Below are 19,374 nucleotides of genomic sequence, written 5' to 3' on the forward strand. Positions count from 1 at the left end.
TCCCTCTCACCGGTTCTCCTCTATCATCACCTCCTTATTTATTACCTCAACCTAGAAGCAAAACCAAACACTTACCTTTTTGCTTCCAAAAAAAGAAGAAAAAAAAAATCTCTCTCTTTCCAAACAATGGAGGCCAATAAGGATCAAGTACAAGAATTCATTTTCAGGTCCAAACTCCCTGATATCTATATCCCAAACCACCTACCTTTACACACTTATTGCTTCGAAAAGCTTTCCCAATTCAAAGACTACCCTTGCTTGATCAATGGCCCTACCGGTGATATCTACACTTATGCGGATGTTGAGCTCACATCACGCAAAGTTGCCTCTGGCCTCTACAAGTTAGGCGTCCAACAAGGCGATGTTATATTGCTCTTGCTCCAAAACTCGCCAGAATTTGTTTTTGCATTGCTTGGAGCGTCGTTCATTGGCGCTATTAGCTCAACTGCAAACCCTTTCTATACTTCAGCTGAGATCGCAAAACAAGCAACAGCATCAAAGGCAAAGCTGATAATAACACAAGCAGCTTACGCCGAGAAAGTGCAACAGTTTGCTCAAGAAAATGATCATGTTAAGATAATGACCATCGATTCTCTTACAGAAAACTGCTTGCATTTCTCAGAGTTGACAAGCTCTGATGAGAATGAAATCCCTGCTGTCAAGATTAAGCCTGATGATGTCGTGGCACTCCCTTATTCGTCAGGGACTACAGGTCTCCCTAAAGGTGTCATGTTGACTCATAAAGGGCTTGTTACTAGTGTGGCACAACAAGTTGATGGAGAGAACCCTAATCTCTATTTTCACGAGAGGGATGTGATTCTTTGTGTGCTGCCTTTGTTCCACATCTATTCACTCAATTCCGTATTACTTTGTGGGCTAAGAGCTGGTTCAGCAATTTTGCTTATGCAAAAATTCGAGACGGTTTCATTAATGGACCTTGTACAGAAATACAAGGTGACAATTGCTCCACTCGTGCCCCCTATCTTTCTGGCAATTGCAAAAAGTCCAGTCGTTGATCAGTATGATCTTTCTTCGATCCGGACAGTACTGTCTGGCGCAGCACCGATGGGGAAGGAGCTTGAGGATACAGTCAGAGCTAAGCTGCCTAATGCTAAACTTGGACAGGTAGTTATATCATATATTACGATATATCATGGATTATCATTTATATATGTATAATTTCTTTTCTAGTTCTACACCACAATATTACAAGAAAAAACTTATAAATAACTCTTGGATTACAATGTTTTTTTATATAATATTTAGTTTGTTTAGATATTTGAGATTTGGTGCTAGATTTGAAAATTTTATATGGTGCTCAAGTTGTAATTATAGAATACTTACAACATAAGAAAGATATAGACACAAAAAGAAATGAAAAAAAATCACATCAGATATTGATAAGAATTCCTTTTTTTTTTTTTTAATTTTTAAGATTTGTTTTTTATTTTCTATATATATATTTTTTAAAGATAGTGGGTAGGAAAATTAATAATCCCATTAAAGTTATCAACCATAATTAGGTTTGACATGGCCACACTTCAACACTGATCTGTAAATTAATGCTGGGTCATGGGCTAATAACTAATCAATTACAAGGATATGCAACTCTTCGTTTTCCCATTGACGCACGCCAAGTTTATATGCGTAGGGATATGGAATGACAGAGGCAGGGCCCGTGATAGCAATGTGCTTAGCTTTTGCAAAGGAACCCTTTGAGATTAAATCTGGCGCATGTGGGACTGTTGTTAGAAATGCAGAGATGAAGATTGTCGACCCGGAAACCGGTGACTCCCAACCGCGAAATAAAGCCGGCGAGATTTGCATTAGGGGTTGCCAAATAATGAAAGGTACGCATTTCTACCATTTTTCTATAACGTTTCCTTGCTTCGTTGCATGTTGTCATCGTGAATATTAATTAATGTTCAACAGGATTCAAAATCTTATATACCATCATGTTAAAAAACCATCTCAGTCTAATAATTTAACCGGTAAAGAATCAGATTTATATTATTCTTTAACACACTTTCTCAAGTGAAAGTTCTTTAAATTTAAAACTTTCACAGGACAATTTTTATTAAATTAATGGGAATAATAAGATTCAAACTCATGATTGTTTAATCATTAAAATTCTAATACTATATTAAAAAATTAAAATCTTAAAATATAATTTATATGATCCTAACCTAACTTTAAAAAAAAAGTCATGAAAGCCTACGTCAATTTGGGAGTAAGTACGTTAAAATAAAATAGACACGTTAAAGTATATATGCTTGCGATTTGCAAATGACAAGCATGACCCTACCGACGTTAATCGAAAAGAAAACGTTAGGTCCACCGTTCTCACCAACCCTTTGTAGGGTATAGTTTCATAAATAAGGGACCTTTTTTATTTTTCAACCGTTTAGATAATTATAATTGGATTACTGAATTAAGCCGTAAAATTCAGACATACACATACCTATCAATTAATTATTTTATTAAAAATTCCCTCCTTTTCCCCTAGCTATCAAACGATTATTTTTGGGTGTGGGTCCATTTATACCAATTAGTAGATAAGAGGGACATATGGACCCCTGTCTAATGTCCACCACTGACCATGTTATGCATGGCTGCTGGGGCGACTTTTCTTATGATGTTGTATAAAAAAGCTTTCTAGTGTCTTTATTCAAGTTATGGGTTATGTTTTTACAAATGATGGGCCTTAGGCTTCCACAGAAATGGGCCGTAGTTCTTACTCCACTTTTTTTTTTTTTTTTTTTTTTCATAGAGAATTTAGTGTTCATTGTGGTACAAGTTTTAAAATTTTTTGATTTATTTTTGCTTTAAATAAATTATTTTTATAGTTTTGTATGGTTTTGATATACTAATATTAAAAATAAATTAAAAAAATACTGTTTTAATATATTTTTAAATAAAAAATATTTTATAAAGCTACTACTATAATCACCCCCTTAATTCGTTTCACGCTTTTCTACGTCCTGAAAATTTACATTGTTTTAGTAAACCTGTATATTTATGAACTATGCATGCCGAGCGGGAAATATTTTCCTTTGTGAGATGATCCATGAGTACAGAAAGTACTCTTCTTTCAACTAGAAAATATATAATAACTCATGATTACTAATTAATTACAGTGATTTTTTTAGTAAAAAGAGAAGGATCAGGGTGAACATGATTACGCGGAAATGTAGCCTGTTTATTTTAATTACTTACTGGTGTGTATTTGGGTTTGAGTTGTCAGTTGGTTTAATTTAAAAATATTTTTTAAAAAATTTAAATTATTTATTAATTTATTTTAGTATTGTCAGATTATTTTGATATGATAATATTAAAAATAATTTTTTAAAAATAAATAAAAAATATTTTTAAAAATAACCATTATTACAATAAAAAAAATCCTGAATAAATGCATGAACAGATATAAAGAAACTTAAACCAAATGTATTGATGTTGTCCCGTGAAGTCATTTTACTAGGAAAGATCAAGAATATGTTTGGGAATGCGGTGTAAATCATGTTTCTAAAAAATTTAATTTTTTTTTGTTAAAATTTAATATGTTTTGTATGTTTTAAATCGTTTTGATGTGCTGATATCAAAAATAATTTTTTAAAAAATAAAAAAACATCATTGGCATGCATTTCGGTACGAAAAGTTATTTGAAAAACAACCGGAACCATACTGTCAAATATTTTTTAAATCATGATGGTACTGCAACAAGTTCAAATTTAAAACTTGGTAAATTCAGTGAACAATTCTACCTACGATAAGAAAAAGAAAAGAAATTAATTAATGGGAAGTAAAAGAAAAGCATTTGAAAGGAGATGTTTTTTTTTTTTTTTGTAAAAAAAGGGAAACAATAATTTAATTAATATTCCCCTAAAAATATGAATATATGTTTCTGATTGCTTTTGGTAGGTTATCTAAATGATACTGAGGCCACTGAAAGGACGATAGACAAAGATGGATGGTTGCACACGGGAGATGTTGGATACATTGATGAAGATGAACTCTTTATCGTGGATCGTTTGAAAGAATTGATCAAATACAAAGGTTTTCAAGTAGCACCTGCTGAGCTTGAAGCAATGTTGATTGCTCATCCCAACATCTCTGATGCTGCTGTAGTACCGTAAGTTCTTATTTTACGTATTTGTTCATTAAATAATGTGTACATATTCAACGAGTTCTTGTATATAATTCTAGTATTAGTTTCTAGGTATTTTCCATTAACATCTATCTATATAATTAGTAACATTTCTTTAAATTTTTGGGTGTTTCAGCATGAAAGATGAAGCTGCCGGAGAGGTTCCGGTTGCTTTTGTGGTGCGATCAAATGGTTCCAAGATCACCGAGGATGAAATCAAACAATATATCTCAAAACAGGTACTAACATTTGATAAATCAATTAATATATACTTTTTTAATTCCACTCTTAAATTAAAGTTTTTGAAGAACAAAGTTATAATGGATTAAGAAAAATTAAGTACAATATTCACAAGCCTAGAACCAGTTACACAAGCCCCGGAAAACTAGATGGCACCTTGATAATTGCCCATGTCCACAATGCTCTATGAGATTAAAAAAAAAAAATTCTCTTAAGATTGTTTTTTTAAAAAATGTTTTTTGCTTATAAATATTTTAAAATAATATTTTTTTTTATCTTTTAAAAATTATTTTTAAAATCAGTGTATCAAAATGATCTAAAAATACCAATAAAAAATAATAATTTGAAGTAAAAAAAATAAAAAAAATTTAAATTTTTTCAAAAACGTTTTTGGAGTGTAAAAACAAACAGGACCGCGTAATTCATATTCATACGACAGCTAGCATGATGATACATTAATGATTCGATTTTTCCCGAGCCAAAAACTTGAAACCTATATTATCTGTCTAAAAGCATATTGATACATTATTGAAACGATTTTTTTTATTAGAATTTATCCCTTACAGTCTTTCTGGATTATATATGTACACATCTTGATGATTAAATTGGTGTGATGATTTATTGTATAGGTGATCTTTTATAAGAGAATCGGCCGGGTTTTCTTCACGGAGGCCATCCCCAAGGCCCCATCGGGAAAAATCTTGAGAAAAGACCTCAGAGCAAGGGTTGCAGCTGGTGATATTCCACATCAGATTCCTAGTACGACATATATGCAAAACCAGCATTAGTTTGAAGTTCAGAGGCAAAATGCATCTGATGTGTTTTTCTTTCCTTAGCGGCCTCCAAAAAAGGGTTTCAAAAGGGAGAGGAGAATATGTAAACTTGATGATTTCAGAGCCTTCAATTTTCAATTGTTGCTATCGACCTAAACTATATATGATGCTTGGTGAATAGAAGAACGAGATTTGTATTAATTAATGGAGGTTAGCGTTGCAAAGTCAAACCATTCTTGTTAGCAAACCTCCTTCTTCGGTGTCAAAATAATGAATATGCAAATTTCTCCAACGTTTTTTTTTTATATAAAAATTCTAATTACAAATCAAGAAATTTATGCATGTTTTTAAATAAATGAACTATATTTGTCAATAAATAAATAAAAATATTAACATGTCTATTCTGTTCGCTTCGCCAAGAGTCGAATAACTTTTTTTCAATGCAAAAAAATAAAAATGTAAGTGTTGTTAATACTTTTTTTTTACACGAAAAAAAATATAATTGTGAATAAAAAAAATTAGTATTTACATATAATAAAATAAAGTGATGATCATTTATGTTAATAAATACAAAAAAATGTTAACGCAACACCACGTGTAAGATCTTAAGTTAATTTTTAACACATTAGAGAAATAGGACCATGTCGTGAGTTTGTTTCATTATATCATGACTCTCTGAACTAAGAAGGTGTTTGTCATTGTGGTCCAACTACACTTTTGAAGATTTTTGAATTTTTTTTGGCTTCAAATTTTTTTTTTTTGTGTTTTTAAATCCTTTTGATTTGCTAATATCAAAAATAAATTTTAAAAAATAAAAAATAAATATTATCTTAATGCATTTCCAAGCGAAAAGTACTTTGAAAAACAACCTCTACCATTAAAAAACATAATGACACTGTTTATGCTAAACGAAATAAATCTTTTACTGTATGAATCAATAAATTGAGAAAGAGTAGCTAATGCCATTTAAATTCTCAAATAAAAAGATAATTATTCTCATGAAAATAAAAGATAGATAAATATGATATTTAACCTCCAACTTTTTCTTTGACGCACATACAATTTTTTTTTGTTGTCTTGAAGGTCACCTTTTCTTACCTAGAATACATCATTTTTATTTTTAAAAATTAATTTTATTTGTATAAAACATAAGAAAAATAAATTTATAAATGAATTAAAATGATCTTTAAAATATTAAATACATACAAAATTATTAAAAAACAATCACTATTTAAAAATGCTAAATAAACAATCTAAAAAGTTAAAGAGAAGAGGTATTAATATAAATATAAATTAAAATGTTATTTTATATACACACACATTTAAAAAGATGTCAATTAAAAAATAATAATTAAAAAAAGCCAAGCCAGGGCTTGGTACGTACATTTTGCAAAAGGTTTGCATAATGACCTTTATTTTTTTTTTTATTTGGAAATAGAGTGGATGACATGTTATTTGTCTTAAAATTGTTTTAAAAAAATAAAGTTAGGTGACTCATTGCTTATTTTTCCCTACATTCTGGTCACAATGATGATCGAAAAATCAAGGATGATAGTTTTTTGATCTAACAACTCAATTTTTAACTTATTTTTAACCCATAACACCAATAAAACACTCAAAATGTCTGTTGTTTTTGTGGGCTAAATCGATGCAAACCGAGACTTTTCTCTTTTGTTTAAAATAAAGGATTGAAAAATAATAAAAATAAAATTTTATACCACAATTAAAATTTTAAAATATTAAAGAACTGAAAAGTTATGATTTAAAAATTAGAAACAAAGTGATATCTTTCCTGCCACCCTTTTTCTCTTTGTTTTGCACTTTCAATTATGACTCTTCTTAATGATTTTTGATAAATTGATAATGAATTTGAGCATAAAAAAATGTAATTGAAGAGCATAAAAAAGTTTGAAGACTATGATTTTAGATTTTCTGTTAATTGTTGATTGTTAAAATAAATTTGGGCTAAGCTTAAGCTTTGAAAGTGGCTATTACATCGGCCCAGTAATAAAGTAACGAAAGGAAAACTATTCGGAGATCAGAGGCTAATTGAATCACAAATATCATGCCGTTAGTCCGTGTCCTTCTTTCTTTGTGGTTAGCAAGAAATTCTAAGAAGATTTCATTTTTTCACTTAATTAAGGGTATAATGGTCAATTTAGTGATATTTGAACACCAAATCAACAGTGCTATATATTATTTTCCCAAAATTTAAATTGTTAAACTCAAATAAACAATTATATTTTTATCTTAGAAAAAATTATTCACACACATATATTTGAATAAATACCCCATATCCAATCACATTTATAATGGTATTAATTGGAGAAAAATTTTATGGTGTTGAAGGAACTTTAGGATAACTTTGAGAAAAAGTAAAATTTATAACCGATAAAAAAATAAGAATATTTTTATTTATAATTTGTCATTCCTACTTGTATCTCTTTATTTCTTTAAAATGAGTTCAAGAAATAACTAATGACATTCTAATAGTTATTTTTTACGATCACTTAAAAAAAAAACAAACATAAAAAAGAGAGAAAATAAAATCCATAACCCATAAAAAAATAATAAGAATATTTTTACATATGATTTCTCTCTCCTACTTGTATCTCTTTATTTCTTTAAAATGAATCCAATGAGTAACTAATAAGATATTACTAGTTACTTCATAAGCATCATAAAATTACTCTTAATTTGATTATTTTTTTTAATGTTTAGGATGAAACTAGCCTTGATATTCGGGCTGCGCCGCGGGGCCAAACTATTTATTTTGCTCAAAAAACAATGTTTAGCTATCACAAGCATGTTTTAAAAAACAAAGAAAAATGTGCAATTCAAGTTCTAGATCCGGCTGGATCGAATAAGCTGACTTTATTTTAATTAGATGAAAAAAATAGAAAACAATGGTCGATGGATCAAATTTAACGGTTAAAGAATCAATTCAACCAAAAAATTTAAGTTTTTAGATTAGGTTCCAAGATATAATTTTTATTATTTTCTAACACACCCCTCAAGTGAAAACCTTTTGAGCTTGAAACTTATACATACTCATATTATCTTGTGCTTAATGTTTATCAAATAAATGAGGATGGTGAGATTCAAACCCGTGACTACTTAGTCATCAAGGCTCTAATACTATGTTAAAGAACCATCTCAACCTAATAGCTTAAGCTTTTAGCTTAGGTTACAAGATATGATTTATATTATTCTCTAATAGTAACAAAACATCACGAGACAACATTTGCTTATCGACCTCGTGGACTAGAGACTGGCCAATTTGATAATGAAGAATACCTGAAGGTAATCGACCATACAATGCTTGAAAGTAGGGAATTTCCATGGAGGCATGATAAGCTATATTATACCAGTATATATTCTGCCTATGGAAGTATGGAATTCCACTTGCACGGTTGTTGATGAACCAAGTAGCGTAGGTACTGCTCTAAGCACTTATCGACCACTACTCACTGGTAATCCGTTTGTGGGTGGTGGTAACTCCATATTGTAATATCCCATATCGGCAGGTGAGAACTTAGGGGAGGACCTTATATGAGCATGCTTACCTTGACTAGTAAGACGCGTTTTAGGGCCATGCGTGGCTGTCAAGAACAAATCCGTGAGACCCATGGGCCAAAGCGAACAATATCTTGTTAGTGGGGTGTGGTGTTACATTTGATATCAGAACCCGGCTCACTGGTTGTTCGATGGTACCGACGGGGTCGTCGGGCTCCTTAAGTAGAGTGGATTGTAATATCCCACATCTGCGGGTGAGAACTTGGGGGAGAGCCTTATATGAGCACGTTCACCTTGAACAGTAAGACGTGTTTTGGGGTCATGCGTGCTGCCAAAAACAAATCCGTAAGGCCCGTGGGCCAAAGCGGACAATATCTTGTTAGTGGGGTGGGATAGGGTGTTACATTTTGGTATCATAGCAAATGTATTTTTTTGAATACATATACTTCAAATATATGCAATAAAAATAAACCTTTTAAAATTAAGTTCAAACAAAAAATGAGTATTTTTGCTTATTTGAGGTGGGGAATTCTAATTTTTTTTTGAATCAGAACATGGATGCTGACAGACTGAGTGTACTTGAGGTGGCAAAATTTGTGGTGATGAGAGTTTGATTTGTGATAAAATGGGGGGTTTGCTGGTTTTTGAGAGAAAAAAGAAAAAAAAAAGAAGAAGAAATGGGGAAGAAGGAGAGAGGGGCAGTTGCTAGGTTATAATTTAAATATTATCAATAAATTTACAGATAGATATTATCAACGAGCTTATTTCATAAGTAATATCTATCAGTATACACTATCAGGAATATTTTGTCAGATTTCATGAAAGATGGAAAGAAAAGAAAGCTGTATTTCCCTGGCCACGTAAGAAATTACGAAAGGATACAGTATCAAACTGAAGCAAAGGATGAAGTATTCCTAGCGTAGAGGACTATCGATTGTCTCATTTGAAATCTAAATAAATGATGAAGGGATTGTCTTTAATTACTTGAAAAACAGGCACACAGAATATAACTTTGTAGGAAAAACTGAGTCAGGTCACACATTTCCAAGAATTGCCATGAGAGTGTAAAGCCTACGGGGCACTCTAATCTCCTCAATATTATCACACAAGTCCAAATTGTAAGTGGTGGAGGAGGGGGGGCCATACAGCCCAAATGAAAGACAACAGACACCGCTCCTCTCCTCCCCCTATCGCTCTCTCTTGATGACTGCACTGAAACTCAAAGTGTTATTAACCTTCCAAGTCTAAACACATGGGATAAAACATGGATGGTTTGCAACGTTATCCATGCTTGGATATATTATATCATTATCTCTTGAAATGTGTGGATCAAACAGTGTTCTTCTTCGCCCAACTTCTCTATCATCACTTGTTAGTTGCTGCTAGTTTGTAGTGCAGTTGATGAGTACACACAAAGACGAAAAAAAAATAAAAAATAGAAACCCATATTGTGCATCCCCACTTAATTAGAAGAATCTCAGTGGTGACAAGTCAGCTTCCACTAGACGACGTGTCAATTTCGAAGGTCAACCTGAATTGCTTTTTTGTCTGCCACCTATCACTACAATAAAATCATATTTCATATGATCTTGAATAGTAGTACTCTTTACCTCCTTTGATTATGTTTTTATCCTATTTTACTAATATCAAATGAGACGTGGATAAAACTCAATAGGGTTGTTTGATGGATTTTTTAAATATTATTTTAAATATTATTTTAATTGAAGATGAAGTAAATAATATTTTTTTATATATAAATTTTTTTATTTTTGATATTAATACATTAAACCCATTTAAGAACATCAATTTAATATTTTTTTATATAAAAAATAATTTAAAAATAACTTTTTAAAAACGGTCATTCTGACATCTGCAAATAATTTCCATCGTTGATCAAAAGCTGAACCAAAAAAGTCCCAAAAAGTGCAGGGAGGATATGGGTAAAAAGTGTGCAGAAACGGGACCCTACTCTCAACAAACAAACAGTGATGGCAGCTATCTTAGCACCAAATTCAAAAGCAGAACTCGTGGTTGCAGCCAAACCAAAGAGAACTAAAAACACTTGAAGAGAAAGTGCATATACACCACAAGAAAAATACAAAAACCCAGTTTCAACACCTATATAGCCCACCACATAAAGCCACTTGAAGAGATGAGGGTATTATATCCCTTGGGAAATTTCTTATCCCATTACAAGTTACCCTCCTGGGCCGCCTCCGGCAGAACACAAAATCGAGAAGCTATAATTAATGGGGGCATATTTTGATGAGCAAAATGCACAGTATAGAAGTCGTTATCCACGTGTAGGCAAAAAAGAGAACCACAAGTCATAATACTGAGCTCTTCCATAGCCCATGGCCATTAATTAATGTTCGACAACGCACGAACATTGCACAGTCATCTGGGTGAATGTTTAGGACGTCCTTATTGGCTATCCTTATTATCTATACGGCGAAACCAGAGGCTCCTTTCAGTCTAATCACCACCCTCGCCAACATCTCCAACTTTTCCCATGTGAGCCTCTTTCACTCCACCCCTCTGTCGCTTGTTCTGCTTTGATATTTAACTTGATAAATTTAGTTAGGTACGTTGTGCGTATATATATTATATATATACACATAAAAGAACAAGGAAAATCCACCGAGACATGAAGATGTACGCTGGATATGATCAAGTGCATATCTCCATGTCTTATGGGTTTGTTAAGCACAAAGAGACACATTCCTATTGACTGATTTGCTACATAATATATGCTTTAGAAAAGGAATTAGTGCTCCTAGCGAGATTGGAATCTCATGTTATGACTACTTGACTAGCTATACATATACACTACATAAACAGCATGTAGTTTCTTGGTTTGTTCTGTGTCTGTGATTAACAGACAGCACTCAGCGCAATCATAGCCGACCTGCAAGACCTTGATCCCACAATCATGATCACAATTATCATTGTTATCATTATGTTAATGAGAACTTATCCAATTTAATCGATTAAACTATAGTGGCTGTTTGAGAGCACGTAGTGTAGTGGCCGATTTTATTTTGTTTGCTCTTTATAAAGTTTTTTAAATCCCAAGCCCCATGTGCATGTCTCAGTTAACTATAATGTCAAAATTTGGAAGAGAAAGAGAGAGATTCCCCATGGGATGTGATGTGAGGTAAACGACTTAAACCCTTGGTGGCACACATACAAGGAAATTGGGGTCCCATCTAGCTAGGGCATTATGGACGATAACGATCATCTGTTCTCTACAATTTCCAACACTTTCGTCTTAGGATTGTTTGCCAATGACATGATGAATGATGCACATGATAGATGGCTGGATTTATTAAGTTCATAGCATTATTAAGTGTCCGCTAGGACATGTACTAGGATGGGTCATACCAACAGTACTCCTGCTGTCTTTTCTCCAGTACCAAAGGTTCTCAAATTAATTTTCAGAGACACTAAAAGTTTACTAATTAGATGTATGAACAGTTTGTTTTCTGCTGTGTGAAAAGTGTTTTTTTTTTAATATTTTTTTTTATTTTAAATTATCTTTTAATGCTTTTAGATTGTTTTGATATACTAATATATAAAATAAATTTTAAAAAATAAAAAAAATATTATTTTCATGTATTTCAAAGTTAAAAACACTTTAAAAGATAACCATTATCACAATACCATACGAACTCGCACGTTTTATACAAGCATAAACAAACACTAACAACTTGTTTGACATTGTGATAGTATTTTTTTTTCAAAATATTTTTCATTTAAAAATACATTGAAATTTTTTTATTTTACAAAATTTATTTTTGTCATCAGCATATTAAAACGATCTAAAAATACATATAAAAATAATTTTAAAAAATAAAATTTAAATTTTTATAAAAGCACTTTTCAATCATAAAACTTTTTATGGGGCCTAAAGATTGGTGTGATAAGGGTTGGGGCGACTAGTTTCAGTGCTGGAGAAGGGAGAGTTGGGAAAGGGTAGATAGGTAGTTTTATCTTTTAGGGTATTTTTGGTTTGTTAGGTGTTAAAGGTGATAGGGTTGTTTAAAATTTTTCTTTTTAAAAAATAATCCTTGAATTATGTTACAAGGACGTCAAGTTTATTTGATCTAAGAAACTAATTTTCAGTAAAATGTTGCAAAACATTCATACGTATATCATGGAGAAATCTTGTGACTGACAAGTACTCTGTTGGAAAGCTAGAGTGAAAGGACATTGAGTTTTGTACTTAAGCACAGAAATCTCTTGGATTATTTGTCACAATGTAGTCTACGATCGAACAACATAAAGGTGTCCACTGGTTTGCAAATGGATTCAGTGCAGAGGGGCTACTTCTCATCCAGTAGGGTTGTTCAATGAACGACGACAATAGGATAGTTTTGCGACTAAACTTAGTAATGGTCTATTATCATATTGCATGTTTAGTCAAGTCAAGATGGTTTTCCATGTTGATTAATCTAATACTAATATTAGCAAGCAAGATTAATCATGAGTGTATTATAATCTCAACTCGTACTCCATTGATTATAGAGAGATGTTGATATTTACGTAGGCTCAGAAGACATTGGGAAAAAAAGATATAAAAACTAAGCATTACTGAGATTTAGGTTTAATTAGTGTTCTCTCTGTTACCGGAACATATATTAGAACATATATTAGGAGAAATAAGACGGAATTTTTCCAAGGGCCGACAAGGGATTATAATGCTGCCATTAATGGAGGCGACAACCCGTCGATCCTACACTGACCCTTGCAGCTTCGTGTCTCTTTCTCTCTTTCTCTCTCTCACACACACATTCTAACAAAATTGCCTATCTCTTTTTCATTCTACTATATGTGGTTGCAGGAACAGTGAACCATTGCACCTTATATAATGTAAGACTGACCTTCTCCTTCTACTTCATTGTATCTCTACTCTCCACATTTCTCCTTTACTCAAATAGCCTAACTTTTTTTTTCCTTCCCACAAATCTCTCTTCTCTCTCTCTCTCTCTCTCCTTTTCTCTCTCCCCATTATAATCGATCACCACTCATCCGTAGTTACATCAAGCCCCATCTCCAATTAATACTTGTTCTAATTATTCACTCTATCTTTCTCCCTATCCCTCTAGGCTAGGGCCATGGATTTCCAACCAAACACCTCTCTACATCTAAGCCTACCAAGCAATCAACTAAACCTAGAACTTGTACTCGAGCCATCCTCTTCTTCTTCATCATCACCTCATAGTCCGGCAGAACCTCGAATTTTCTCATGCAACTACTGCCGAAGAAAGTTTTATAGCTCACAAGCTCTTGGGGGTCACCAAAATGCTCATAAGCTTGAGAGAACCTTGGCCAAAAAGAGCCGAGAGATGAGTTCATCCGTACGGGCTCATGGAAGATCGAACCCACGGTCAGGATCGTCTTCTTGCATGAGTGGGCCAAGCTTTCCTCGACATCATGAACCAGCCCTAGCAAGGTTCGAGCACCATGGACATGCTGGTAGGTTTGTTGGTGACGCGAGCTATGACAGGACAGAGATGAATTATGGTTCCATAGAAGGTGTAGGGGGTTCTTGGTCCCTGGTATATAGAACAGAAAATGTTCAAGAAGAGTTGAGCCAGCTAGATTTGTCTTTAAGGCTTTGAAATCTTGTAGTACTTCTAACTTCATTTTCGAAGATTTCTTTTTTATTGTTCACTTTAATGTTTGATATGCATGATATTTTAATTAAATCTTAAAAACAGAAAAGCTTTAAATGTGGAGAGTAGAAAATCGGATGGAATGTCTTTTGGAAAAAAAAAAAAAAAGATATTGAATTTTATAAATGTAGCTTAACTTTTGTCTTCCACTAGATAGGTGTTAACTGTGGGCCGGTCTAAATTTTTTCTTATGTTAAATTTACTAAACTACGAAATCACCGTATACAATTCAAACAACTTGTAAGAAATAAATAAAAAAAATTATAAAATTCAAGATCTAATAATCTAATATCAAAGATAATTCATCATACACTGTGGCATCCATTTATTTTTAAATAATATTTAATAATTTGCGATCTAAGATATAAGGTAGAGATAATCCAACAAAATAGAAAACAAAACAAATCAAGAAGTTTAAGGCTTAATAATTCAATGTCAAATGATGAAAATAAAAATAAAAATTTAAAAACACCCTAAAAAAGATCGAACTTAAACCGGGTACACCATCGAAACTAATGGACCGAGTTATGAGACTGAGATTATCCTGTAAAAGACAAACATGAAAAAACCATAAAGAAAATTTTCAAACCATAAAAAAATTAAAATTAAAACAATGTGGACTAAACAATGCACAAAACTAATTGAAAGAAACTATTTAGAAACTAAATTGAAAAATAAAAAAAATAAAGAAAAGAATAAAAAAAGTACAATAAAAAAATATAGATCAAACTTGAAAATCAAATAACACAAAAAGGATAAAGGCAACTCAAAACAAATATGAACCATTGAATTCGGTCAAAAATAAAGGTGCAATTTGACAAATGGATCTTTTCAATTTAGATGTTCGTACCTTTTTGTTCTGTTTTATACTTTCAAAACCATTGGTGTATACCATGTTAGAATTAAAAAAAAAAAAAAAAAAACCCATGGTTGATGGGTGGCATTTTTTAGGTCAAATTTAAAATGAGTTCCATTTACTTGTAGTGTTAAGTTTTTTTTTTTGAAAATTATTATCCCACATGAATTTTTTAACATGAAACATTAACAAGATTAAAACAAAAAAAATGTGAAGAACAAATCGATGTCAAAGAACCATTAATTGACTTGTTTGCTGTGAAATTAAAAACCTTAATTTTATCCTACATAAAAAGAAAAAAAATACAAGATTGTCTTGTATTTTGTCAAAGAACCATTGTCCCGTTCAACTTAGCTCAACTCGAGATCAAGCACATATGCGAGCATGGGTCATAAGTCCTAGCCTCAGGCTTTGGGTCCTAGGTCCTGGGCTTGAGTTTGAGTTTTTTGGCTAACCTATTTTGTAATTGAATTTGAGTTTATTATAAACTATTTCCTTGATCCACTAAAAATTATTTTTTGTCAATCCATTTCTATATCTATCTCATGAATAAAGAGTCTGAATAGTTATCTTTTTCTCTTCTCGAATAATTTTTCAAAGGAAAAAAAATTTATTAAGGCAAACTAAATGCCACATTTCAAAACTTTTATGAAGGTAATTAAGACAAAACGATGAAAATTAGTTTTCATAATTACCAGAACACTTTTGCATCAATTTTGGTTTTAAAAGTCATTATAAAAAGGGGTTGAAAAAGAGGTGTTTTATACATTTTGCATTAGCTCTCAAGTCTTGAACTTTTTTCTTTTTCTTTTTCAATTTCATTTGCTTTTTTTGTTTTTGTCCCTTGTATATTGAGTTATTTGATTCGTTAACTTTTAAAGGAATTGCATGCTTTAAAAGTATAGTTGTTGGAATCATGAGAAAGAGTTTTGCACCAAAATATAAGTAATAAAATTTTAAAAACAAATTATCTAAATTGACAATAACAAATTTCTAGTTTACATTGGCTTTAAGTTTCTTAAACAAGTAGGTATTATAGCTATAATATGATCATTTTATTCAAATTATATAATTATCTTTATATATCATAGTATGCATGTGAATTAGGATTCAAGTTTGCATAGAATTTTTTATTTACATGCCTAGAATGCATGCTACGTTACTTATTTGATTAGATATAATTGCATGATTAACTAAACAAAATGATCTACAGAAAAAATACATATTATATGATCTGTAAGTCAAATCTATACCTCACAAACAATATCAAAAAATTCTATCCAAGAAATTTAGATATATGAATATATATTATTTTAAAATTAATAAGCTTTACATGTATGAATATATACTATTTTAAAATTAATGGTGTGAACTGTTATTTTATTTTATTATAAACATAGGAATTGAAAATTTAGTATTAATACCGCGCACTAAAACCACAAAGAACATATCATAAAATAATTAGTCGATACTTATTAATTTATTTATTTGATTTTGAAATTTCTACAATCATTTAAGCTAGCAAGTCCTAGATGCTTTACTTCAAGTGCCTCATGAAAAAAAAATACTAATTATGAGTAACGCATAATAGAATAAATAAAAAAAAATCCCTTAAAAAACTAGTGTGGAGTATACATTCAAATATCAAACACTACCAGAAAATTAAAGAAAATCATTATAATATATTGTTGACATTTAGAGAATATTTTGTCAGTATTAATCATTAGCAATGGAATATTGTTGTTGAGATGTGGCTCCTCAGCTTTTCTATTCTATTAGCAATTTAATCAATAATTTCTAATATCAATAAAATTATTGATGGATATTTAAAAAAATTAAAAAAACCAAGAAAATAGTCTTTCCATCGCAGATTTTGTCAGTGATTTTTAATTTTTTTTTAAATATGAATTTTAAAAACTTGACTCATATTAATGGATCTGTATTTAATTTTACGACAAAATCTCCAAAATAGATCAAACCCATATAAGCCTACTTAATTCTAATTCTCAAGCATGAAGAGGGAAAGCTAAAGATGTTTAATAAACTTGTTTTAATGCAAGGAATGTAATATATTGACTTCTTTGACGAATATATATGAGAGTGTTGTTAAAATGGTAATTATATAATCAAAGATATATTAAGTGTTAATCTCGAAAATTGCTAGATTATATATTTATATATATCCAGTTAATTCATATCAAACATCAACCAGCGATCCTAACACGAGGGTTGTTTCTCTTCACCATTGTTTAGTGTAGTCTACTAATATAAATATATAATAGTTTCTCTTCACTATTGTCATTTCCATATACTTTAAAAAAGAAATATGGTAACCATCTAGTAGATGGTGTAGTGGTAAGAGTTTGAAATTAAGAGGTTTGCTTCCCTTTTGGTCTCAGGTTCGAGCCATGTGGTTGCTAATATGATGGCCACTAGAGGCTTACATGATCATTAGTTTCAGGGCCCGTGGAATTAGTTGAGGTGCGCACAAGTCAACCAAGACACCCACGTTAATAATAATAATAATAAAAAAAGTATAGTGTCAATTTACTGAGTTTTTCCACTATTAATAGAAACAAAAACCCTCTCTTTTAACACAAATACACACTCACATTTGACCAGCAAGCATTGCTCTATACTTTAAAATTTAAAATAGGAGCTCATAAATCCAATACATTATTCCTAAATGAAAGCTTCACCATGTTTGCAATCAACAACAATGTCCATACGAGCAATGGTCGTAATGCTCTTAAGCTAAAGGATTCTCGTAAGCTTAACTTCGTCTTCGATTTTTCCATCTTGTAACAACAAACAACTTACATATCATTTAATTTAATTCATAAGAGTGAACAATAATCTATCACTATGTTTAAATCAGTAATTGGAGAATAGGTGTAGCTAGCGCTAATAAATTTTATATTAATACACTAAATTTTGACTTATATAACAACTAAAACACTTAAATATATAATCAAATTACAAAAATTAATTACAAATAAATTTTAATAGATTAACTTTAAATATAAACGGTTTAAAAAATAAATTAATGGGCTTGCTTGCTTGACAAAGTGAAGTCTGACAAGAAAATGAACCAAGAAAGGGAAGCTTAGGCCTTGAGAGAGGTGCATGTTGCGCTAGCGCCGAATGGTTGTGGTGGCCGGATTTTGTGGCGCTGGGTGGAGATTTTAGGGAGAGAAAGAGAGGGGAGAGATTTTCTACTGAAAATTCAAATAACGAGAGAAAGATTTGTCGAGGTTGTATTTGAAAGGGTTGTTAGGTTTAATTTTATCTTGAAATTATCAACAAGATTTTCATCGATTATTTAACATGTAAAAAATACCAATGAAAATACCAACATATATATTTTTTAATTTTATCATGAATGGTGTAAGTAAATTGCAACATAATATTTTCCATGGATGTTTTTATTTTTAATTTCTTCGCAGTGAAACAAACAAATTAAAAGTTCTATCTAGGGTCCTTTTTGGAAAGCTGTTTCACTACTTATATCGAACCAAAAGGCATCTAAGCAAACAATGTTGGCATAATTTTTCTGTAAAGTTAACTTAGTAATCCAATCCTACTTTAATTTCCAACATCTTACAAGAAAATACGTACACCCATGTTTTTTTTATCAAATACAAGCACACAACAACTTGTTTCATGTTGTGTCTCATCCTTTTTTTCAGCTAGTGATACAAAATTATCGTGTGGTGTTTGTGTGGTCCATCGTTAAAGCTAAGCTTGTAGCTAGTTCTCCGTCTTCAGACAATGTTTTGTGGTCCAAATATATATTCGTTTCGAGCAACTGGTACAGATATCATTGCTATGATCTGAATAACGACCAATTTCTCATTGAAATAATTTATCCAAACAAATAAAAGATATTAGGAAGGGCAATGAAAGAAATTTAATGTTTTGTTTGATATAAATTTTACAAATTAATTTAAATTATTTTTAAAAATCTTCACTTGTAGAAAAATTATAAATATATTTAGTTTTAACTAAATCAGAAGTTTATTATAAACTATAGTTACAAATTTGATTTAATTAAAAGTTAAGATTTTTAACAACAGGATACACATAGAGCTCCGATCTAGCAGTAGAAATTAACAAGAAAAAATGAAAATTCCTACCCAGCAAAGAACAGGAGATCAAAAGCCAAAA

At 31.2% G+C, this 19,374-nt stretch overlaps 2 protein-coding genes across 2 annotated transcripts; both read left to right on the top strand.

The window, feature by feature from the left end:
• Positions 1 to 5,387, top strand: LOC7488981 (4-coumarate--CoA ligase 2). The gene is made up of 5 exons (XM_002324441.4): positions 1 to 1,125; positions 1,652 to 1,850; positions 3,919 to 4,129; positions 4,281 to 4,383; positions 5,014 to 5,387. The coding sequence occupies exons 1-5, from the start codon at positions 127 to 129 to the stop codon at positions 5,170 to 5,172; spliced, it is 1,671 nt and encodes a 556-aa protein (XP_002324477.2). The 5' UTR covers positions 1 to 126; the 3' UTR covers positions 5,173 to 5,387.
• An 8,118-nt stretch (positions 5,388 to 13,505) lies between these two features.
• LOC7461588 (zinc finger protein 7) lies at positions 13,506 to 14,349 on the top strand. Its single transcript, XM_024590778.2, has one exon. The coding sequence runs from the start codon at positions 13,791 to 13,793 to the stop codon at positions 14,295 to 14,297; it is 507 nt and encodes a 168-aa protein (XP_024446546.1). The 5' UTR covers positions 13,506 to 13,790; the 3' UTR covers positions 14,298 to 14,349.
• The last annotated feature ends 5,025 nt before the right edge of the window (positions 14,350 to 19,374 follow it).

The sequence above is a fragment of the Populus trichocarpa genome, chromosome 18 (genome assembly GCF_000002775.5).
Source record: "Populus trichocarpa isolate Nisqually-1 chromosome 18, P.trichocarpa_v4.1, whole genome shotgun sequence".
NCBI classification, from domain to species: domain Eukaryota; kingdom Viridiplantae; phylum Streptophyta; class Magnoliopsida; order Malpighiales; family Salicaceae; genus Populus; species Populus trichocarpa.

What these genes read in the sequence shown, in the direction of transcription:
- LOC7461588 (XM_024590778.2), top strand. Translation starts at nt 13,791, where the DNA reads ATGGATTTCCAACCAAACACCTCTCTACATCTAAGCCTACCAAGCAAT.
- LOC7488981 (XM_002324441.4), top strand. Translation starts at nt 127, where the DNA reads ATGGAGGCCAATAAGGATCAAGTACAAGAATTCATTTTCAGGTCCAAA. An exon ending in CTAATGCTAAACTTGGACAG is followed by an intron (nt 1,126 to 1,651) that starts GTAGTTATATCA and finishes TTATATGCGTAG; the next exon opens with GGATATGGAATGACAGAGGC. An exon ending in TCTGATGCTGCTGTAGTACC is followed by an intron (nt 4,130 to 4,280) that starts GTAAGTTCTTAT and finishes TGGGTGTTTCAG; the next exon opens with CATGAAAGATGAAGCTGCCG.